Genomic DNA, 24,489 nt, shown 5'->3' with positions numbered 1-24,489 from the left:
AGCCAATTTTTATTTAGTCCACTATAACTGTTGGAGGGTCTGTGATTCCCAACTGTTTCACATCAGAGAATGAAAACAACTATAGCCCAGCCAAGACCACATTGGTGACTGCCAGCCCCTTTATGTGCCAAACATGAAAGCAACAAGTCCAGATGCTTTGATCCCAGCATTTTTGGATTTAGCCCAGAATGTTTTTAACTCATGTTAGGACAACATACATTATAACTGGAAATCAATCAATAGCACTGTGACCTTCAAACGCAGTAAATGTTTGGAGTTAGTTTCTGAGCGTGTAATCTAAATTGGGGATTGGAAGTTGGAAGCAATCCTAACCTAACAGAAAAAAAAAAAGAAAGTGTATAGTTTTAAAATCTGGAGTTGCAAGGAAGCAACAAATGAAGGTTTAATTGTCTCGGAAAAGATTATCAGGCACTGGAGATGCGTCTGATGCGGAAGGGAGGGCTGGAAAAGCCCAAGGAGCAAAGCAACGCCATCCACCCGAGCATGGTGGAGAAACAATAAATGGGATAATATGGGAGAAATAAATATGGACCAGCCACTGCCACTCTGGACATGGTTGGTCTTGACTCCACACTGAGGGTGCACAGAGGAGGGTGGCACAAAAGGGCGAGGAGATGCCCATGGGAAACAGGCATGGAAAACATCCATGCATCCCAGGAAGTTTATGCTCAGTATCTGCATCCTGGACATTTCACATGAATCCTGAGTGACAGCCCCATGCTGAGGGACTCCTTTGGCAAAGTTTGTAGCAAGGAAAAAAAAGAACAGATTTATTGCAAATACAGCTGTGTTATAGGCCAGTCTTTGGCCTGTCTTATAGACAAACACATGATCCCTTTAACCTTCACACTGCTGCTACATCAGTGGAGCAACACCTGATGTGCACTGATTTAAATCAAGGTCTGACCTCTACAGGGAAGAAGTGGCTTCAAAAGGTAATTAAAATAATTTAATCTCTTTTTCTTTTTTTCTTCCGCAATATGATTTAATTGTACTGCCACTAAATACCAGTCTAGACAAGGTCTTGTTCAAAGTTTTAAAATCCCTGAGTAGTTTTACCTATTAGTGATGGTGAGTAGCTGTTGGCATGTGGACCAAGCTCACACAAAGCTCTCTTATAGCAGTGCTCCCAAGCCCTATCACAAGGAATAAAAAAAAAACCAAAAAGAAAAAAATAGGAATAAAAGGTATTCTCCAGCTAGAAAAGCAAGCAAATATGGTTTTAGCAAATATGAAATCTGCAATAGTGCAAATCACAAACTGTCAAACAGCTGTGTCAATAAAATACCAACCCCATGCCCAGCCTGGTTGTCACCTGCAGTTGTGGGGACACAGTGCTGATGGCAAAAAGGTGTCCATCCTTGTAGTATAATGCAGGGAAAGGAGGCAGCCAGGTCACTGGGCACATGGAAACCACTGGGAGAGGACACACTGCCCTCAGCCTGGAGTATCACCTGCCAGTGGGAAAAGCCCTGTCCTAGTGAACACAGTGTGCAGGAGCAGGGCTGGGACGTGAAGGAGATCCTTGGAAGTGATTCTGGGGGCAGGCAGAGGCAGTATCACCCCTGGGCTGAGCCTGGGGGTGGTTATGTGAGCACCAAACCCCTGTCAGAAGGGGCATCCCTCGTGGTTTTGCTTTTACTTCTCACACTTTGACCTCTCACACCTGTATTCCTCACACCTGCACTCCCTGTGCCCTCTAAGCACAGGACCAGCCCTCACCCTCTCTCCTTTTCCAGGGCACCATATTCTCAGTGGCCCACTTACAAGAAAAGGAAAGATGCATCAAGTGTCACAGGGGATCCAAAAGTATTTTCATGAGCCCCCAGTCCTTCACTGCCAGAAAAAGCGCTTTTTGTCAATACTAAGAGAAAATAACATGGTGGTGGATAATTGCCCTCATTTGTCAGTCTGAGCTGATGACTTTCCCGTTTCATTTCCTCCCGTGTAACGTTAGAGGGGACATATATGAGATATTCGGCAAGGACTGAAGCAGGGAAGTCTGCAGGAGTGTTTAGTGGGAGGTCAGGAATTTTTAAGAGGTATTATTACAAGGCGGTGTGGTTTGGGTCATGTTTCTTGTAGACATCTTGTCAGGAAACTTTTTGAATAATAAATTATAATCTTCTTATATATTGTACAAGCTTATTAAACTTAATCTTTAAACATAAAACTGAATTTTGAAAATATCATCAGACAAGCTCAGAAACTAAACAAACAACATAGGAACATAAAAAAGAAGAGAAATAAAACATATGCTGGCCAGAGTTTTAGAGACAGTAGCCCCAGCACAGCAGATTTTAATTAGCAGCTACCTGCAGTGGCAGTGGCCTGGGATGAAATGTTTTGATGTGTGTAAATGTTTCTATAAAACAGTTGAAGCTTTCTTAGATCCTGTATCATTTTTTTCCTGAGCATTGCGGTTTTCCAGCATGGACATTTCACAGACTGGGATCTCAGGAAGATCTAAAGTCTTTGCTTTCTGTCTTTGTTTCTCCAATAGTAAATTGAGGATACTTATATTTATTTACTATGAAAGGCTCTTAGTGCTTCCAAAAACCCAGTACTTAATGACTGGGTAGGACCAGCAGTTGTGGTAGCAAGAGTTGAAGGCGCAATCTTACCATAAATCCTGCTCACACTTGGACTTGAAAAATAACTCCATATATAATGATACAGAATTCCTATTTGAAATATTTCTGCTGTGCCATCTTTTGTTAAAAATATTCTTGAGCTTAACCAGCACAGACCTTTTTTGGAAGTGTAAAGCAAGCGATTTCTGTTCATTCTGCCAATGGCAGGGCACTGCTGAGTCTGACTTACCCAAGGCACTTCACAAACTGAAGTCTTAAAGGTGGCGTGGTGAACAAAGCTCCAGTTCTGCTGGGGTTTCCTCATGGCAGGATCTCAGCTCTGGTTTGCATGTGGGGAAATTCGCTTTATCATCATCTCTTCCCTTCCAGATGGGTCAGGACTGCACGGTGAATAGCAGTGATGGAATCACTGACATCACTTTGTGTCCCAAAAAGACATGGGATTATGAGGTGGGTCTTGAAGAGGTTTTGGAGAAGGAGGAGCTGCCCAACAGCATGCTCATCCCTTGTTCATTACAAGGGACTGACTTCATGGTGCAGAAAGTGATGGAAAGGCAGGACCAATGCAGTCTGTGAGTCAGGACTTCATGGTAAGGGATGATAATGTCTGATAAAGTCAGGAGAAGGTTCATCTTCCTGAGCACAGTCTGATTTATATAATATATAAAGGATAAGGTGTGCTTGGAGTCCTTTACATAAATGCTGCCCCAAGTCATGCAGGTGGCTGCTGCTTCTGCTTAAAGGAATAGCAGCAAATTACTGGGGTATCCCTTAACATGTGTGCACTGTGGATCTAAATGGCAGAGACAATCTATAGAAGTGTGTTGACATGTGTCCTACCTTCTGTGCCCGTGATGCTCATTTCTGACCTCGTTTTTCTGCCCTGAATTCCCTGGACCCCAATATGAAAGATCTTGTCTTGCAGTCCACACCTCCCCCCACATCCCCAGGGAGGTCACCCCAACCCGTGGAGTCATTGGATGCAGAGGATGCACCATGTCCTCTCCTGATTTACAGCTACACAGTCCAGCCCTGCCCCACGTTGGCAGCTGGCACCTGGTGAGCAGATAATATTTATAGAGATATAAATCAGGGAGCCCCTTTCCAATGTGAATAGTACCAAAAGGATTTGACCCTAGGTACTAATTTCCTGTCTTAATCCGTAGTCTAATAGAGCGTTCTTGTAAAATTCAAATTTTCTTCAAAGGTACCTTTTTTCAAGCTCTTGATGGAGGTAGGTGGAATGATGGATTGTGAATCGCCAGCCTCAGAGTGAGGGTGAATGTGATTCAGGTAATTATGTTGTAGGCACTGTTACATATTAGAGATAACTATAGATTTGTATTATCTGCTGTGTCACATTTAATTGGTGGCTCTTAGAGTCATGTCAGAACTGAAGACACACAGAGCTTTTTAATGGGAAATCTGATCTCACCTGGGGGCATCTTCTCTCTGCAGTCATTCTTCTCTATCCCAGGAAATATTTGTATTCATCAGTATCACAGCAGCTCTTGATGAAAAAAGCAATCTCTGGTGGTCATGAGGAGGTGCTAGAAGGCCTAGGATGAGCAGGCATTTGGAGAAGACAATATGGGGAATATTATGGAACCAAGAGTTTATTCTCTGCATTCCTAACTACCTGTGCTTGAATTTCTGTCAATTTCTGTCTATTTTTGTAAGTTCTCCAAGATCAGAAGTAGTACACTATATTGGTACAGAGATGACCATATTGGCTCTAGTCTTATTTTTGGATCTGTTGGTCTTCTTATAACACAAATAATAACTATGGAATACTACCAGACACTGGGGATTCTTTAAAAATTTTATTTCAAAGTGAGATCCAGATCCAGGCTTAGAACAAGAATTTCTGGCACGAGCACAGAACAGGAAAGGGAATTGTACGATCCTTTAATTAACCATGGACCAGGCAAGATACATTGGCAAATCCCATTGAGAAGCTGCTGATTCCGGCAATGCTCTACAAGGGGACCTTGCATTCTCCTGGAGGAAACATCCTTACAGCTGAACCACACAGCTCATCAGCCCCACATAACTGGCTGGATTTATCCTCTGCAAATTCTCATCCCCATGTACAGAGTCAGTCCAATGTTGTAAAGCCTGCGAAATTTGATGGGCTCACAGCACGAGGCAGTTTAGCTGCCGCTATGTGAGATCCCCATCTATGTTCAGGTTTATTGAAAACCTTATGTCCCATCTGTTTCTAGATGCTCCTTTCATGTTCCTCTTCTCTTTAGGCTCTCTTTTCCAAAGAGTTCACTGGATCCATGTGGACTTAATAAGCGATTTTGGTGTGTGTGTATAAGTGCAAGGACCAAGATGTCTTGTTTCATGAAAGTCTGTCACTGATTTATTCCTCCTTCTGCTGCCCTGCTTCCTGTTCATTTCTCCTCGCACTTCCAGAGTGAGGAGCGCTGTTTACATTAAGGATGTTTCTTGTGTTTACAGATGGGGCAGCATTTGTAAATGATTCCAAAGAGTTGTTGTTTCCAAGGAGCCTCTTCAGGCTTTCAAGAAGGGCTCTCACCATGTTAGTGCTTCGTGCTCACTGTTTGTTTTAAATTTGTTTTATGTGCCCTAAAAACGTCCCATGGGACCGGCCAACTCCTGATGCTGTTATAACCTCCTTCCCCACCATTTTGTGATGGCTGGACAGCCAGGAATGCATGTGGACACTGGATCCAGCAGCACTTGTCTTCTCCGTGTGTGGAATCGAGTGTGGCACCCAGGGGGGTTTATTTCAGAAAGGCATCTTTCCACCTCCTCTCTCTCCCCCACGTGTGCCGAGTCTGCACATCATGACTGGGAGCACTGGAGTTTTATAAAAGCACTTCTTTTTCCTTCAGGAAAAAGAGCAAAACCACGCTAGTTTTGTGTTTCATTGCTTTGTGTTCTTTATCTTCTGAGTTCTGCTTGAAAGACACATTTGTTGTTTTGGACATTTTCAAGTTAATTAAAAATATAGTCCAGGAATAGATCAGCCAGAGGCATGGCTCCTCCTGGAAGTCCTTCTGCCACTCATGGTGGAGTTTGTCCTTCTCTTGACATCTGAACTGTAGAGGGGCACTGGAAATAAACACATTTATCAGCTAGATGTGCATGCACTTGTCATGGAAGAGTGGACACAAATTTGAATCGACTGCCATCCTTTTTATCCTGGGATGCAGAGGGATATATTTTCCCTACCATCTTGACATAGTTTTGCATAGCCTAAAATAAAAAGCACATGTTTTCATGGAGGCGAAGTGCACCGATATCTAAACTGTCAAAGGGGAACAGCAACCAAGCCAAATATCTTTGGTTAAATGAGGCAGGAATTCAAAGCTGAACACTGTTGATGAAGAAAATGCCAAATTCATTGTCATTGCTTGTAGTTTTTTATAAAAGAGGAGCGTTTTTGGCTGATCTCAGCAGAAAAATCTAACCTGGAGTCTTGCTGAGCCAGTAAGACCTGAAAATGCATGTGGCAGCTGGTAGAAAGGAGCTGATGGCTTTTGGAAAGCCTCCCCTGAGCAGGAGCATTTCTATGTCCTCTAAGTCAAGCATTCAGCTCCTACTTGTTTAACAACTTTATTTAAATTATACTGGACCCAGTTTCTTGGATGAGATGGAAAACTGAGACCTTAACCTCCTGTTTTATGGATTTTTTTTTTTTAATCCAATTTTAAACTTCACAATGCCCAATGTTCTTACTAAATTGCTGACACTTATGCTCAGTCAAATCCTGGGGGAGTTTTTTAACCATTTCTTCTCCAATGTAAATCTCCCTGGGAGGAATTGAACTCAGCAGAAATATTTGTCTGAACAAACACAGTGGGAGAAGTCTTAAAAGACACTGCACTTGCTGGAGCTTCTTATGCTTGTGAGAACCGTGGAAAGTAACTAAAGTCACTAAATAGATATTTAAAACCTCAGTTTTGGCAAAAACCATCTCCATTTGGAGATATGTACAGAGAAACTGTGGTAACCTGAAGCATGGAGAAGTTACAGAGTTTGTTTAGAGAAGAATTTTGAATTAAACACAGAAACCTTCCTAGGTATGGGTTTAATACACACAATTTAATTTTTAAACATAATCCATGAGCCAAACTATAGGTAGAGCTGCTGGTGCTGAAAAGTTATACAGGAAAAGGTCTGAAAGGAGCTGATACTTCTGTGATAATGCAGCTTTGGGTACTTGATTATTCTTTCCATTTCTGTTTTTACTATGCTCCATTACCAGTAAAATGTGCAATGTCAGTCCAACTCTACCAGTTTTGAAGTCCTGCTTGAGAATTGTAGGAATCTTTTGGCAGGAAAAATGTATCTTTCATATGAAATTCTATAACTATCAAGATAAGTTTTTAAAATATTTTCTTTCTCAAAGAAATGCAGACCAAGCACTGCTCTGCAAACCAACACTTGTCATGAAGCAATGAGTCCAAGCTGCCCAAAAGCAAAGTGAAGAGGCTACAAGTCCATAAATTTGCTGTTATCTGAGTGCCTTTCAAAAAGGTACTTGAATTGATTTGTATTCTTGGAAATACCATTTTCTGGGTCAACACTGTAGGATGATGCTGCCAAAACGCTCCTTATCCTTCTGGGGAAAGAGGCAGTTCAGATGCGGATGTACCTGACTGACGTGAGCTGTTATCCCCACTTTGGTCTGACAGCAGCTCCCTGGAAGTTGCCAACCTTTGGGATTCAGTTCTCACTGCAATGGATTTGAGCAGGAGGTCCTTAGAGAGTCAGTTTTCAAGCCCCTTGACCATCCATGCCTTGAGTTTTAATATTTTTCCTACAAGCACTTCTGATGTAAGGCACCTTTGATGTAAAGAGAAAGTTGGGTTCTCTCTCAGCCATGATGGGAAATATTATCTTTCAAAAGAAGGGCAGCATTTACATCTTTAAAAAAATCAATTCAAGATCAGAAGCAATGACTTCCAATGCTATATTTCTTTCAAGTTTTCAGTACCCTGAAGCATCTGAGCTCACCCAATAATGCTGCAGCACTTCAGCTGATCAGTTCCTAGGTAGCCTCCACTGAGATGTATTTGGGTAAGGTACCATGCCATGCCAGTATTGTTTTGTGGTGACAATTTTCTGATGTTTGATTGCCCTGAGTAAGACATTGTTGGTGAATCATTATACCAAAATGCAAAGAAGGTAACTTGAGAAAGATGCTTATGTTTCTGTAGCACTTTGCAGCAGATGTCTCCTATTTACTGCTTTATTTTATTGCTTAATGACTGGATCTCGAGTAATTGAACGATTTGACAGATATTTATTTGTAAAACGTGATTCATTTAGTCAGACATTGTGAAACAGTTTCATGCCAGTTCTAGAGATTTTGGTAGAACTTTCTAAAGATGCAAACATTCAAGTAAATTGCTCATGTCAGTAGCACATCCACTTTTTACTGTTCTTTACTGCACACAAATATTTGAGTTGACAAAAAAGCGCTGGTGAACAGACTACAGGGACTTCTGAACTTTAATCAACCACAAGCACTGGCAGGGTTCAGAAGTAATTTCCTAACTATGAATCACCTGCAGACAATGAATCACATTCTGGAGAAGATTGCCAAATAAAACAAGCCATCATGTATAGCTCGCATTGACTGGACTATGGAAAGGCCTTTGATTCACCTAGCTGAAAGAGAAGATGTGATGAAAGCACTGAAATAAAGGCATAAAAGAATGTAGGAATCCCAAACCACATCTGCTAGTAGTGAATGGTGACATTTAAGTTCGACAAGGAAGATAAAAGAAAGCGAGACTAAGCAAAATAGCAGGCGAGGAGACACTATCTTACTGGAAAAGACTTGCCTGGAGAAGAACTTCACAAAGCATTTCTGGGAAGAAGACCTTAGCTTAACTTCAACCATATGTGCGAGCTCAGATTTCGGCTGTGATGGAGCAGTTGTCTTTGCTGAACTGGCCCAATGATCTCCAGGCGATTTTTAGGGGAATTGAAGTAGAGGGAGAGCAGGGAAGACAAATAGCAGGGGAAGGCTGCGGGGAGAAGACACTCTCCCGGTCGGTCTGGTGCTTGCTGAGGTGAACAGAAAGCTTCTCCAGGGATTCCACAGGCCAAACTCCTGCTGCTGGAGAAGACGTGTTAGGTTTCCACCTCAAACAAGAAGGGGCCAAGAGTTTGGGTGCTAACAATAAAAAAAGGACGGGATCTTGTATAATGTTTTTCAGAGACAGCGCTGAATAAAGGGATAGTGAAATAGGAGAAGAAACCAAAAACTTCCTGGAGACTGTAAAGAATCACACATAAGAGTAAGTCCTACCACAAGGAAAAGAAATAGAAGAAGGGATAAAATTGACTTTTTTTTACTATTTTATTTCATATGAGAGGTCTTTGGCCATGCTCTCCCGAGCAGCGAGACAATAGCTGGTAAAGCAATGACAGCGGAAGCAACGAGAGCCCTGCAATTATCTCCACTTTGATGATTCCCCTCTGGTTGTGCCAGTATTCAATAAACCCTCAAATTGCACCCTGTAGCAGGAGAGTGAATTTACTGCAGCCAAAATCATATGAGTGCTATGAATCAAGACAGCCTTTCCGCACTGCTCAGGTCTGGCTCATGCGTTCTGCTCCAAAGACTAACATATACTGAAAAAAAAGGTAAAGCTGAATTCCAAAATCCTTGCAGTACCTACCAGCTAAAAGAGAGACACTGCCAGCAAAAAGACGTCAAAATTGGTACCTCTGCCCTTGATTAGCTCCTGGGTGTTTCTCGGCTTCTCAAACTAGGCAACAGTTAGGTGAAAAACTGCATTTGCTTCACAGAAAGGAGCTGAGGTGCTGGGCTGTAAAAAAGTCCTCTTACAGGGGACTTTACAGACACGCAGCCTTATTTGCAGCTGGCGACAGGCCCTTTGCTTTGATTTGTTTTGAAGAAGCGTGGTCTGAGCGGGGGGACCGTGCGCACTTCCCCGCGCAGCCACGAGAGAGCAGCCGGCAATTAGGGCTGGAGGGCTCCGGCTGCGCCGGGGAGGACAGGAATCACCCGCACCGCCCCGAGAAACCCTGAGAGCAGCTCCCTGCTCGCCTTGCGCTCTTCAAACCAAATTGGAGTTAGGAATGCAAGCCGGGGTTGACTAAACCCGTGCTACTTGTTTGGAGTCGCTGCGAGGTTTAGCCGTGGGTTGGTGCGTGGATGGGGAGGAGGCTGTGGATGTTGCCCCGGAGCAGGGGATGGGGGAGTTTGTCCCCTGGCTTAGGATATTCTTGTTTGAAGCCAAAGGCTGCCTAATGACTGCTGGCAACATCGACAGCCCTTTCACGGCGGCAGCTCTGTACCTAAAAGTCTAAAAGTTAAGTTGTCCATTTTCCTGTGCGCTGAATAATACTCAGGCATTGGCTGATCAAAGCGCCTGCCCCATGAAATGCAGCTGAAATAAGTTTTCCACACTTTATTTCTCACATGTTAGATACATTGATAGAGACAAGAAATGTTGTGTGGACAAGCAGGCACGGGGAGGGGGCCTGTGGGGGTCTCTTGCCTGCTGCTGTCCCCGCCAGGGCACGTTCCATCGAATCATAGAATCATTTAGGTTGGAAAAGACCTCTAAAATCATCGAGTCCAACCACTCCTGATGCTCCTGTGAAGAATTGCAGCACTCCCAGCACTCTTGGTTATAAACTCAAACCCTTGTTTTCAAAGAGCTTATGCCAGTTTTCACTGTGAGGTTTGGGGTGAGCTACCAAGAAAGGAACACAAATATAAATAATAGAAAATTATTTATGTTCCTGGACAATATTTTCAAACATGGATAGTATTTAAAAAACGCAGCAATCCCCTGAAACCTCAGATACATATGAATCATGTAGTTCACGAGGCACATGTTTACTTGTGTGGTTACTGGGGTACATATTTTCACAGGCATGTAAGAGCAACTCCCGGGCGTGAGTCTGGGGCAGCGTGCCCGGCCCAGAGCTGGGATGTCCGAGGCTTGATCCCAACCTGCTGCCAGAGCCTTGCACACCTCCAGACGTGTCCTGGCTGTGCTTGAGCAAGGCTGGGGTCAGTGTCCTCCATAGGACAGGGGCAATGCCCTGCGTGGCATAGTGAGTGTCCTCAGCAAAGGGGCTTTGGCTCTTTGGTTTCAGCTGTGGGGTGTCCCTGAGATGGGGCTCCATCACTTGGGGCAGAAACTTTACTCCCAGGACTGGGTTTGGGAAAGTTTTGTCTTGGGAGAAGGAGGAGGAGGAAAGGAAGGAGAGGGTGCCTAAGACTGAAGAGTCTGTAAAGAGATTTTAGTGCTTTGCCCCGCGTCCTCAAAGGCGCTGAGCTCCCAATGGGGCGTGTTTGCAGCAGCACCAGCCCTCTTCCCTGATACTGTCAAGTTGGAGCCTTACAACAGAGATAAAAAACCCCCCAACAATAAACAAAAAAGTAAAGCCAAAAAACAACAAAGTAATTAACCGCCAGTACAGACCTGTGTGTGTTTTTTTCTCTTTGGCAGCCCCTCGCAGAGACGCTCTGGCTCCAGCCATTCAAGCAGTTTCCTATGACGACTTCAAAACCAAGCACCACCACCACCAACCAGCAGCTCTGCCATCGCTGACCTGTACTGACCCTGGGACAGGACACATACAGCCCACACAGGACTGGTGGTGAACCCCCTCACCTTTCAGCCAGGTGGAGTTTGAAGTCACCTCCTCATTCCCAGCGTTTCTCACAGCCATCGTGGCTGCTCTATCCTCATGGTGAGCACGTTCTTCAAATGGCATTAATATATACACAATTAAATACAATACTTATATGTAAGTACCTATTATTATATGCAATTTATGAGTATTTTGAGTACATAAAATCAGGAAGGAGTGAAAAGCAGCAAAATGTGTTTGAAACCACTTTAAGCCTGGGGATATTTCCAGCCCTGCCTTAGGGAGTCAGCCCCTAATTCAGCAGAGCCTTCATTCAGGTTACCCTGTGGAGGAATTCCACTAATTAAGTCTACACTTAAATATTAGAGAAATGGTAAGAAAACAAATTCTTGCTTGATACTTAATAAACACTTAATATTTAGTACTTAATAAAAAGGTTTATGTCAATATACTCAACTGAGAGAGATCAGATGGTTGGTTCAATAACCAGGTGCTATGAAATGTAGTAGAAGGTGCTTTGAAGGACACCCATAGTGCTTGCTGGGGCAGTGAAAAAAATTCTCCAAGTGAAGTACATAACGGATCTATTTCTCTAAATAGATTTGGGGTTACTGACAGGCCATAACAGCCACTGTGTGGTGGTACCGCAGGAAAAGCAGTGCCAAGCAGCCAGTGCTCAAGTTAAATTTTCACTGTTTTCTCACTCCCTTCATTTGATCATCCTAAAATGTTTTCAGAAGTTGAAATTTTTCCTCCTGTTGTACCCAGCAGAAGTTGTTTATATCGACTGCAAACAAATCTTAACTGAATCTCTACAACTGATGTCTAAGTTCAGCGAACAAAAATAATCATTCCAAAAAGTGTTTAAGGTGAAACCAAGCTAGGGTTGCAAAAGGCTGGTGGAAAACATATTGGATGGCATGGGCTGACAGTCAGGCTGCTAAAAACACCTTCTGGATCAGTTTTAGGAATTGCTTATTAACCACTTCAATAATAAACAGAGAGATTAAGGGCACACAATAAAAGAAAATCCAGTGGATATTTCACTCAATATCTTCAGCCACGACACATTTATTTCATTCAAAAATTCTTCCTTGTTGACTCTGTAATGTGATTCAATGTTTACTTCAGCTAATGATTTTTAGGGATCTTTCATTGGCCTTTTGGGGATATAAACGCAGTGAAGATCTGCAAGACATGTAAGGGTTAAGTTTGGCTTGGAAATATAAACCATATCAAAGGATTTAAATTATTATTTAATCTTCACCAACAAGTTTCTGGAAGACCATACACCCTGAAAGCATTGTACAGTGACACAGTGATGAAACATAGCAAGGGGCTCAATGCTGTAATGCAAAAGAAGGGTTTTATTCCCATATTTGTCTTCATTTATGTGCTTTGGGGTCAGCAGGAATGGCCCCAAAGGTGGGTACTGCTCTTGGAGGATGCTGAGAAATTAATTACTTTCAGGGCTCTTTTGTAGTAGACACTGACTGCTAAGTGGTTTCTAGTTCATCCCCTAAAGTGTGGGTTTAGAAGTAAATATGCCTGTTTCCAGTTTCTTTCTGAGGGAAATATTATAGTGTATTTAAAATTCAACTTAACTGCATTTCTGAAAGTCACATTACGCTGAGGATGGGCTGCTAGGGAAAGACAGACCAGGAAGCTGATCTTTAAAGAGGTTCTCATTTCTGCTCTGAGCTAAAATTTACTTCTCACGGCAGAATTTTGAAGGGAGCGAGTGAACTGCAAGGGGAGTTAGTTCTTTTGTCAGGCTTAAGAAAATAAGTTAGAGTGGGTCCTTGCAGTTTGCTGATCCAGGATTGTTTTAAGATACAATTGTTAGGCATGTTTTAAAAAGAAAAAAAGATCTTTCAAGAGCTCATTTCCCAGAACATTACCAGCCAACAGCACTAATGGGCTCACGCCACACAACAATTGTTGACTAATGCTATGTGCTTTGCAAAGAAAAAAAAAAAAAAAGAGAAACAAACTGTTATATGTTTTCTGTTGAGATATATTTAGAGAGCTTTCTTATTGTTAAGAGCTTTAGGAACAATAATCAGTGGTATGTCATTCTGGTATTGTTAGCAAAGTCCTTTCTATTGAATTTTCAAGATGTTGTAAAGTGAGATTATGTGAGTAGCACCTCTGGACACTTTTTCCCATCATTGTGTTGGTATCAATCGCTGACTTCCACTGTTTCTCCTGGTATTAAATGAAAATGTTGTTTCCCACTACGCTGATTGGAGGCTGTATAATGCATGACATAACTGATAACCCTACTGAGATTACACATTGTAAGATTCGAACTGCACGAGAAATTTGGACAACAAAGTAGGTGGCCACTTGGACTGGGAGACAAAGTTTAAAAGAAAATGTACTGGGATCATTGTTTCAGCTGAAATGAAGAAACATTACAAATGGATAATTTACAAGACTGGTTCCTCAGGTTTTGGGAAAATGCTTCTTTTTATTTTCCCTTGTTGTTCCGCGGGGACTGTAGCTAGAATATATTTTCCAAGGGCAAAGTGTTGCCCTAAGGCATCCCAGCCTTGCTCACCCCTGGCAGAGCTGTATTAGAGCAGAAACCCACACCCTGTTGAGACTCCTGATATTTTCCAAAGAGGAAATATTAAAAGGCAGAGTGGAGGAGGAGTAAGTTATACTTTGGAATAGCGGCGAGCTGAGAAAGCCAGATTTTTTGACTCTATAATAAAAAACCCTGAAAATAATGAAAGGCTTTGAGCTGCCTTCTGTGTTACACCCCACCAGTATCTGGGCAACATAAAGAGCAGCATAGGGAGTTCCCTTATAGCAGGTTCTGGCTGGTGCCATTTCCCTTACACCATGTCAGGTTGTTTTGCTCTTGCACTTGTGCTTCAGAAGGATTTTTTTGGAGAGACAACTGAGCTGGTCAATGCCTCTGTGCCATCCTGCTGGTTATCAATGCCTGCTTTTTTCCCGCAGCACCATGCCAAGTTTAAGGTCATTCAAGATTTTAGTCGTGCGGTTTTTTTGGGTGGGATTTACCCCAGTCTCTGTTCCTGCTCTACTTTGTTCTTCACACAGTGGTTTTCTCTCCAACTTTGCTGTTTCCTAATCTAATAGAGGGTGGCATGTTCAAATCTTGGCTTATGGCAGGCACGAGGGGAAGAAGAGGTCACTGGCATCCCATTCCCTGTCCTTTCTTACAGGCAGGAAAGAAAAACATGGGGAAAAAATCAGCTACAAGCCATGCTCCTGCCCTTCAGCACCTCTCAGACTGGTTCCTATGCTCAGCCAGGGCAGGGACAAATTCAGACCTGACTCTGGCACTCCTCAGCTGATGGGGTGTTAGGTCCAAGAAGTAGTTCTTGATCTCCCATTCAAAGATTTTATGGATGAGTGTAAAGCTGGAGGGAGTTGCTCCATGCAGTGGTTAAGGTTTTAATAGCTCTTAAGTAATAAAAACAGCAGAACTGCTTCCAGTGAGTACCAGGGAATCAAGTCTAAATGTAATAAAGGTCTCTCCTTCGTTATGGTGGATTGAAAAGTGTTTTGTGGCTTGTGGTTACATGGAACAGAGGGGCTGTGGATCTTTCTGAACCAAACTCTTATTACACCAGTGTGGCTGCAGATGACTGGACTCGACACCTCTGGGAGTCCCTCCTGAGGAAGGGTAGGCACACGTCAGCATGCTGGGACTTCACATTAGTCCAAGGGTGGCAAAGATCATCCTCCCTTAAGATACAAGCCCAAGGCTGGGTGCTAGAAATGATTCCTAGCCCTGCTCAGACAAGAGATGAATTCAAGAGAAGACCCACCAGACTGGTGCCCAACAGGCCCTGCAGGCACAGGGGGCAGGGACAGGCTCTAATGGGGCCTGTTCAACTGGACAAGGAGTGATGGTTTTAAACTAAAATATAGATTTAGACTAGACATAAAGAAGAATTTTTTACAATGAGGGTGGTGAGGCCCTCTGGTTGCCCAGAGAAGCTGTGGCTGCCCCATCCCTGGAAGTGTTCAAGGCCAGTCTATGGAAGGAGCCCCTGCCCATTGCAGGGGGCAGAGGGGTTGGAACTAGATGGCCTTTAGAGGTCCCCTCTAGTCCACACTATTGTATGCCTCTATGAAAGAGTTGGGTACAGTAAAACACTTGGTTCCTTAATTAGAAGGATCAAAATCCTTAAAATATTTATAGGAATCAGTTTTGAATGTAGATCATTAGGTTTTGTCCTCCAATGTTTTGCTTTCATTTGGATTGTGGATGACCTGATACTGAGTCTGCTGGGATTTTCCCACAAATCCCTCTGAAATTCAGGAGAGGCTGAATGCTTAAATTAATTTCAACATCTCAGCTCATGCCTTAATTTTAATATTTTTATTCTAGTGTACCAGCACTTCAGATGTTAAAAAAACTCTTTTTATTTTGGGAGTGGAGAGAGATGTGTGGATGAGACAAGAGAGGATCCTTGGAGGATGCTGATGTCAGGTTTACATTTTGTGTGTGGAGAAGGCAGCTCACCACCTTTCTCTCCTGTGATGGTAGCTAATGCAGGAGACCCCACACTGAGCTGCAGCTGAGCACCCCGAGCTCTCTTATCCGCTGCTGAAATCTCTCACTCCTCTTGTGAACTTTTCCAGGCGATTTTCTAGCAGGAGTTCCTCCGCCGGCCACCCTCGGGAAGACAGACGGGCTGGTGTGGCCTGGACAAAGGGGCTGCTTTGCTGCAGGACCGCCTTACACCACTGCATACCTCACCCCAATTAGCGGGAGCCCGCCTCGACCTTAATTGGGCCTGACACGCGCCTGTTGAAAGAGATTCCCCGGGAATTAAAGCGCTACTTCTCTAGTTTGAGTTGGCTGGTGATGTGAAACATGACATGATTTTGGAGAATTTTTTGTGCTTACCATGAAACAAATCTGCCACAGGTATCAAGCGGGCTTTGTGTTGGGGCTCTAATCATATTACAAATTGAACGCTTCCACATGTGCTCGCTGGCACATCTACCCTCGGCTATCTCACATGTATCTGCCCCAAGGTACAGATGCTGAGGTCTTGACATAGCATAATATGGATCTAAATATATTTTCCAGATTGCCTTAGCACATGTTAATGAAAATGAGGAGTAAAAGGCCCGAAAGAAGCAGCTGTTTAAAATTTTCTTCAATCCCTGAAAATCAACTTCTTAATTACTGATAATTTAAGCATCAAAATCATCACTAACCCTCTTCTCCCACTAGACCCTCCCAAGCTGGGAGGCCAGCCTGAAGACTCTTGGGCAAAACTTTTTCTTAGAAGTGTAGCATTTCATCAACTTTCTTTGGCCTTTCTGGAATTAATTAGTATTAAAATAAAGCAGGGAAAAGGCGGGCGCCTGCTGGAGGTGCCTTCTCTCAGACCCCCCGCTCAGCCAGCCAGAGCAGATACTGCTAAAGCTCATTGTACCACAGTACTTTTTTATTTCCACAGCACCTTTCATAATAAAAGGTTCCCCAAACTTCTCCAAATGGATTTATAGATATAAATAGCTTCAACTGCCATTAAAATGTGCACCCTCTTGGATCAAAAAAAGGAGGCTCTGCTTCCAACCTGCAGAAGAATCTGTGTTCGGTCTGGTTTATGTTCATACCTAGGGGGGCAGCCATTCCCAAGCAAAGTTTAGGCAGAGGTTTTGGGATAAAAGCTTGCAAGATGTACCATGAGTTCCTGGATCACTGTGTGGCCGTGGGGCCTCTTTCCAGGGATTGTCTAAACGTTTGTCTGATTAAAATCTAAATTCTGGGATAATTTTGCTGAAAATTGTTTTCCTCTAGCAGCAAATGAGTCTGAACCAGGGGGAAAAAATGGAAAAGAAGAGGAATATAGTACTTATTTTTTACTTTTTATTTGATATTCACCATCTCCCCAGACTTCACTAACAGAATCTGAACTTGAGTTGAGCCTTTCGTAAAGCTGGCACCATTTTCTGTACAGAAATAGAAGTTGAATTAATTTGGCTCTTGCCAGCCCCAGACTAGGTATACTCACAGACCTACAGAGCCAGTCAATGGATGGGAGAGAGCCTGGTTTTGGCCAGGCTGCAGAATACATTTTCCTGCAAACTGGAGTCCTGGCAAGGAATGTGGGCTTTGACATGGAAAAAGGGGTTTCTGTTTGCTTCTGGCTACCTTTGTTTTGTTTAAATCATTACTGGAAGCATCTTTAAAACTAACTTTTCCACACCACTCTACGAGTGACCAACAAAACCACAACTGGGACTAAATATAGCTGGAAGGTGGAGAGTGCAGCGGAGCCATCCAGGAGCTCACAGTGAGTCTCTGCATATGAGAGACCTGACAGAAAGTTTTAAAGTTCAAGACATGCATGGAGTAACGGCCCAAACTGAATAGCTGAGCAAAAGCAGCCCTGCAAATGCTTTTATAATAACTTCCCCTCCCATTACTCCACAAATATACCCGTTGGAAACAGCAGCTGACACGGGAATGGTGACTGGGACCCGCAGGGGTATTGAGGAGCTGGGCCAGGGTGAAATATTGATTAATCATCTTGTCATGCTGGGGCTTTGTTAGGTTCTGTAGATAGGAATTGAGAGGGTAATGTGCAGCTCCATCTAGGAAGGCTGTTGGATCACATGGGAATGATTTGTTGACTTACAGAAAAGTACCACAGTGGGGTGAACAGCAGGATGATGCTGAAATAAGCTGACGGGATTTTTGAAAAGTATTGACTTTTGTTTTTCCTTAAAAAAAAAATAGGAAATCACTGTAGCAGAAAGTCAGAAACATCAATCCTCACTCAGCAATCTGTTTGCATCTGGACAAGTGCACCTGTGCAGTCCATAGGGCAGGGTATGACACAAAGACAAAAATTATCCAGTTTTCCTTGTTTATTGGGGGATGAGATGAGTAATCTAATCTGGGTTTGCCCTTCAGATATTCCTCTGGGTGAACAGCACTGGCACTGAGAAAAGGCGATGAAAATCAAGGTCATGGTAATGGACTTGTGATATTACAGAAATACTTTTTGTCCTCTCTGCTCATGAAACCCCATGGGCAGTGCTGCTGGGTGGGATACTTTGACAAGAAAATGCCAAGTTCCAGGCAACCAATGGGAAAATCAGCCCAGGGATGGGATGGGGGGGTGGCAGTGGCTCCCTGATGGGGAGAAGAGCTGAGCATGGGCAGGCTGAACTAACCCTGAGCTCGGCTCAAGGAGCCCGGCATGGGGGAAAACCCAGACTGGGTTTTCCATGAAATACGGAATGGGAGAAAACCCGGACTGGAGTTTTTCCTGGAGTACAGCATGGGGGGAAAACCCGGACTGGTTTTTTTCTGGAGTATGGAATGGGGGAAAACCCGGACTGGATTTTCCCTGAAATACGAAATGGGGGAAAACCTGGACTGGATTTTTCCCAAGGTACAGAATGGGGGAAAACCCAGACTGGATTTTCCCTGAAATATGGAATGGGGGAAAACCCGGACTGGATTATTTCTGGAGTACAGAATGGGGAAAGCCCAGACTGGATTTTTCCCAGACTACGGAATGGGGGGAAACCCGGACTGGATTTTTCCCTGAATGTAGAATGAGTATAACTTAATTTCACACGCAGTGTATTCTTGCCTTCAGCCGAGGCTAATCCAGAGGAAAATCAAGGGAGGGAGATTGAAAGGGGACATCCCAGAATTTTCTATTGCTGAAAAATCCCTTTGTTTTGCTATATCGGTAATCTTTATAGTAAGCTTTACAAAGCTCCTGTGTGAGGTATCACACAAGAATTTAACAATCAGAACATTCTTGCTATTTGAGGTTTTCCTGATGTCCAAGCCTTCCTGCCCTGCACTGCTATTTAACCTGTTGCTGTTGTTTGTGAGTTTCAGAAGATGCTGCCTGCCTTCTGCCCCACTCTCAGTCACCCGAGTGTAGCCTATTTGACACGATCTATTGCTTTTCTTCTCACCTGAACTGATCAGTTCTTCCATAATTCTTCCTTTCACAACTTCCAGAACACTAAATTAATTCTTTTCCACTTCTAAAAGAGAATAAACCTTACGCCCAGTAAAACAAATCAGGAGAAAGGGAAATTCTGTAAGAGGTGTTTTCACAGAAGCCAGAACCTTCCCCTGCTCTCTGCCACTCTCTGTTTCTTAATTTTTAATTTCCTGCTTCTTTATGTAGTTTTATGCAAAGTATATTTTTGTTCATCCTTGCATGATGGCTTTTGGGTGGAAGAGGACACTCCAGGGTTGTTATATCAGCTTTCAAATAAGCTTTGACAGAACTTGCTCTCATTTTCAAGTCTGAAATCATAGAGAAGCAGCTCTCCTGGGCATAAACCCGGATAAACCCAGCTCCTATTGAAAGTCAAGTTGCGTGTTTATTATTAGCAAACAACGGTGAAGTTATTAGGGAATGGCATTTCCAAGGAACTGTTGAATAAAGACATGTGTTTACTGTTAGTTGTAAAATAGCAATAAAATTGCAGCCATAGCCCATTTATTGTGTGTGGAGGTGGCAGGTGCAGTCTGACTGAAGCAACCCAACACCACAGGAGGACTGAACTTTGCTTGGAGTCAGTTCAGTTTGACAGGAACAACAGTTCAGATTTTTTCGCTTTGTCTGACGGGGTGGAAATACCTGCGCTCCTCTGGGGCTGCTCACAGGGCTGGACCCAGGTGGAAACGCTGGTGGAAAAGCCCTGGGCTGCAGGGAACCATCACACAGCGTTCCACAGACCCAGGTCTGCTACACTTGGATGCTCCCACCTCCCATGGCGGGATCTTCCTGTGTCCCCCATGGTCCCGCTGCACCCCTTGGAGCTGCTCATCATCCTGCTGCTCCTGCAGGTGGGTGTGGGCTGGGATGTGGGCAGGGCAATCCAGCTGCACGCGGGGTGCAGCAGGAGGATGGAGCCAGGATCTTCTTGAGGGACAGAGCAGTAGGACGAGAGGCAACGGGGGCAGGAGATGGCAACAGAACACTCCACCTGAACACGAGGAAAACTTCACTGTGCGGGTGGCTGGGCCCTGGAACAGGCTGAATGGAGAGGTGATGCAGTCTCCTTCCCTGGAGACACTCAGGATCCATGTGGACACAATCCTGGGTAATGTGCTTGAGAGGACCTGCTGGAGCAGGGAGGCTGGACCAGATGATCTCCAGTGATTCCTTCCCACCTTAACCACTCTGTGAGTCTGTTTGTCCCTGCATGGTGCCTCTGAAACAGGCGGTTCCTGGGCTCAGGTCTCTGGGAAGGGCTTTCCAGGGGTGGGGACCCTCTGCTCATTCTGCTGGGGGTACCAGAATGTTCACACCTGGCTGAGCATGCTGGTGCCTGGTGGCGACCCTGCCACGTTCATCATCATCCCCCCAGGAATTCAGTGGCATTTCCACGAGTGTTTCTGTGGGATTCATGGTCCTGTACCGGGTTGTTCCTTTCTAGCAGTGCCCCTGGCTGGAATGGAGACAGCTCTACCCCGAGCCATGGCCGTGCAGGTGCACACAAGGGGTGGGAAAGCCGGAAAACACCCAGTTAAAGCTTCCAAAATGATTAAAAGGGATTACACATAGAAAAGGGGACAAAGATCTTGTTCGGGGGGTCCAGCAGAGCTGAACTTGGAACAAATCCAACAAAGACAACTTGCATGTGCCAAGCTGCAGCCTTGCTCACTGTTTATACATCACAGAGCTTTCCCCTGGATATAAACAGCTTTACAGTTCCAAGGAATTACTGGTGAACCCCATTCATTGCTCAGCAGGTTTATAACCACAACAATTTTACAAGTATTTTCTTTCTCCAGAATAAAGTCACAGGGTAAAGGCCTTTGCCTGAGTCTGGGCAGGCAGAGATCTGTTCCATTTCTGGAAACATTTGATAGTATGAGTCATAAACCCCAAAATTTTCAAGGAAAGTGATGAGAATTGGGAGAAAAGTGTCCAAGTTACCTGTGAGCAAATGGCAGTGGTGTAATTTGAGCACTGTCCTTTGAGGTGAAAGATTTTCAGTAAGAAGCAGTATTTGAGGCAGGGAAGGAAGCCTGCATTTATAAAAAGGCAAAATATGCCAATTTGGGTGTAGTCACCGTTCTCAGTGATTCATTTTATTCATCTGAGTTAGAGATTTTGGTCAGGTGATCACCTTCCGGTAAATCAGCTGTGTTTGGAACACTTCAAGTCACACCACAGAGCCCCTGAGACTCTGAAATACTCCCCAGACTTAACTCTTTTTTGCAAGTCAGTTCATGTCCTGTCAATACCAGACAACAACTAAAATAACATTGGACATAGAGAGACAGGGGTGAATATCTAAAAAACTGGAGATACTTGATTTAGGAAAAGCCACAGAGATGATACCATGGACTGGTAGATCCATGGAAACATGGACACAGTCTTTTTATGGGGTCTGGCATCACCTGACCAGAGGAATTGGTCTCACAGCTCTCATGGCATTCATTTGGAATGAGATGGATGATATTTGTGATGATATTTGTGGAGTTAAGGGTTAGATACAATTCAATACAACACTGTCAAAACTGGCTCAGTATGTTTCTGTGAAGGCAAATTCCTCCTAGACAACACATCAAGGGTTTCTAGTGACCCAAACTTGTCACAATCGCTTTTTTCTCAAGGTTACTGCTGCTGACAGTTTTTATCATGAAATTGAAAATTTCAGTTTAAGACAAGCCATCAGAAGGAAAGGTATTCAGGTTTGTAGTCAATATTATCTAATAACAGATACACAACAGCTAACTGTGCACACTGTGACACTAAACCCACTTTTTTATCCAATAGGGGATGGATTCTTATCAGTGAGTCTGTGACCTCTGAAGCGAACAAAAAGGATCTGAATTATCACCACCATTGATGTTCAAGAGGAGGACAAAGGATCATTCCCCAAATATGCTGGACAGGTACAACAAACACAAACTAAAATGCTTTCTTTTTTTCCTTTTAGACTCTAGAAGCCTCATTTTTTGCAGCTGGACGCTCATTTAGCTTCTCAGCCATGGATTTTGATCACTCTGGTGAGTGAATATTTCACTATGCACCAGCCAAGCCAGTGCTTTCCAGCATTGTCCCCACAAGCAGCAGGCGGGCAAAGCTCAAACTCAGGGCTCCACAAATGCCTTTGAAGGTGACACTGCACCAACCTCTTCTGTGAAATGACCTAAATATCCCTCTTTTCCAAGGTAGTGTTTGGAAACTTAAAGGACTTAACTAAACCCCTCCAACAGTCGGTCTGTTGAGAGGCTCTGGCTCGTGTCCCACATTTCATGGCCAAGTCCAAGACACCTCCCAGTGCCTCATCCTCTGGTTGCCCTCACGACCCCACAGATCCATCTTTGCTCCCCAGACTGCAGAGGAAATGTGCCTTTTTTGCCCCGACTCAGACAAAACCAAGACAAAAGGAAATAGATCCCTTCAGTTTTGTAGTCCTTTATTATTTTTTTTAAGTTGATCCTCCCATAGTAATGTACTGAAATGCGTAACAGTTACATTGTACAAAGCATTTAAAGAAAGTACCTCAACTTGCCGATTATTTCAAAATGAGATTATAAACAAAAAGAAAAATAAATCTGGTCCCTCACTAAAGGCAAAAAAAACCCCCAAAAATAACTGAATACCTTCCGTTATTTATTTATTTTTTTAAAACATAAATTTGGAACACTTCATCTTACAAATAGGATTAACATGAACATAACATCACACAAGCTCGCAGACAACCAGCATAAAATATTGGGTACAGTTTTTTTAATCAGAAGAATCATGCTTTCATGAAGAAATTATAACTGTTTATACAATCGAATCAATTTACTGTATTACAAAAAAAAAAACTGAACAAAACTAAGTCGCATCTATTAGTTATTTAGTTCATTAAAAGGCAAAAAAATAAAATAAAAGAGGAATGTAAGAAAATTTCAAACACTGTTTTGCACTCCCATATACACAGATCAGTTCACCTCACTTTTTTGGAAGTACATGGGTGCCTTACATCGTAACGCAGTGGGGGACTGGAGCAGTGCTGTTTGTTACAGGAACAGTGCTATTGTAATCAACAAACAATCGTTTGCCAACAAATAAATACATAGTACACACAACACAAAGGAGAAATTAAGAGGGTAAGGGGAAAGGAAACAATACAACAAAATAGTGACATGATTGTCGAAAATTAAAAATCTCCTTACAATGATTCGAACTAGTGGTGTTGTCAATGAACGTGGTGCTTTCACGGATTTATCTGGATGATTTAGCTTCTTGGAGTAGTGAACATTCATAGTTTACAATATACACAAGCCTCTTATGTATTGTTTCTCAGAGTTCTTTCTTTTTCTGTCATTTTTTTCTCCTTGTTTTTCCTTTTTTTTTAACAATGCAGTTGAGAAGGCAAAAGAATTACGGAGAGAACAAAATATTCCCTGTTACTTCATTCTACATTTACAATGGATAGTGTGCATTTGATAGAACTATTTTCTTTCTTTGAAGGGCTAAAATGCATAAAGCTTTAATGAAGAGATTTGTACATAAAAGCAACTGTTCCCAATCCTGTGTCAAACTATCTTATACAAAAAGAAAATCAATTCAGTTCCTACTTTAAAGGAGTGCCCATGTGTGTATCAATGCAGTCTTAACCCTTCTGCCCCTGCCCCTCAAAGCCGGGTGAACTGGAAGACACTTTTTCCCAGCCCCGTTTACATAATCCACTGAAACCTTTTTTTTTGTTTTTTTTTTAAGTCGCATTGATCCTCCAGAAGTCAGCAGCTGCCTTTGCTGTGCAAAACAAAATATTGAGAATAAATAGTTTCTTTCTTTTTTAAAATTATTCAGTTTAAGGTCACCGGACTTTAAATGAGTGACCCTGCAGATTTATAAGGCATTCTGCTCAGCAGTCTTTTAAATAGTCATATATGAAAGAGCCATGCTACTGGTTTGGACTTGGTCCCATCCTCGGTAAGACTCCGCACTGTCATACGTGACTGATGGACTGGATGGCGCTGGATTCCGCGGCGGCTCTCGCCATACTGTGCCACATGTTGGGAGAACTGTGGGATGCAGAATGAAGGGAGTCCTTGTCGGAGAGAGACAGCATCATGGCATAGGCCTGCACAGGGACAGAAGAAGGACAAAGAGGTCACGCTCCCGTGGCGGGATTCTGAGCTTGGACCCGTGCCACCCCTGTGTGGTCAGGGCAGCAGTCAGGCTACAGCCACTGGTCTCAACTTAGTTAAAAAAACCCCCAACAAAATGCTTTAGGTGAAACCACTGTCAACCCT

The 24,489-nt window shown here is 43.4% G+C and overlaps 1 protein-coding gene across 8 annotated transcripts in view; it reads right to left on the bottom strand.

Annotated features, from left to right (window-relative positions):
* Positions 1 to 22,630: 22,630 nt before the first annotated feature.
* Positions 22,631 to 24,489, bottom strand: part of MECOM (MDS1 and EVI1 complex locus) — a 327,506-nt gene continuing 325,647 nt past the window's right edge. For all 8 annotated transcript variants that reach the window (XM_032119852.1, XM_032119854.1, XM_032119857.1 and 5 more), the window contains one exon: positions 22,631 to 24,317. In XM_032119852.1, the coding sequence (XP_031975743.1) occupies positions 24,183 to 24,317 (135 nt within the window). In that variant the 3' untranslated portion in view covers positions 22,631 to 24,182. The remainder of the gene's footprint in view (positions 24,318 to 24,489) is intronic.

Source organism: Corvus moneduloides, chromosome 10 (genome assembly GCF_009650955.1).
Source record: "Corvus moneduloides isolate bCorMon1 chromosome 10, bCorMon1.pri, whole genome shotgun sequence".
Lineage (NCBI taxonomy): Eukaryota > Metazoa > Chordata > Aves > Passeriformes > Corvidae > Corvus > Corvus moneduloides.
Note: the sequence above shows the minus strand (reverse complement) of the source record. Positions and strands in the feature narration are given on the sequence as shown.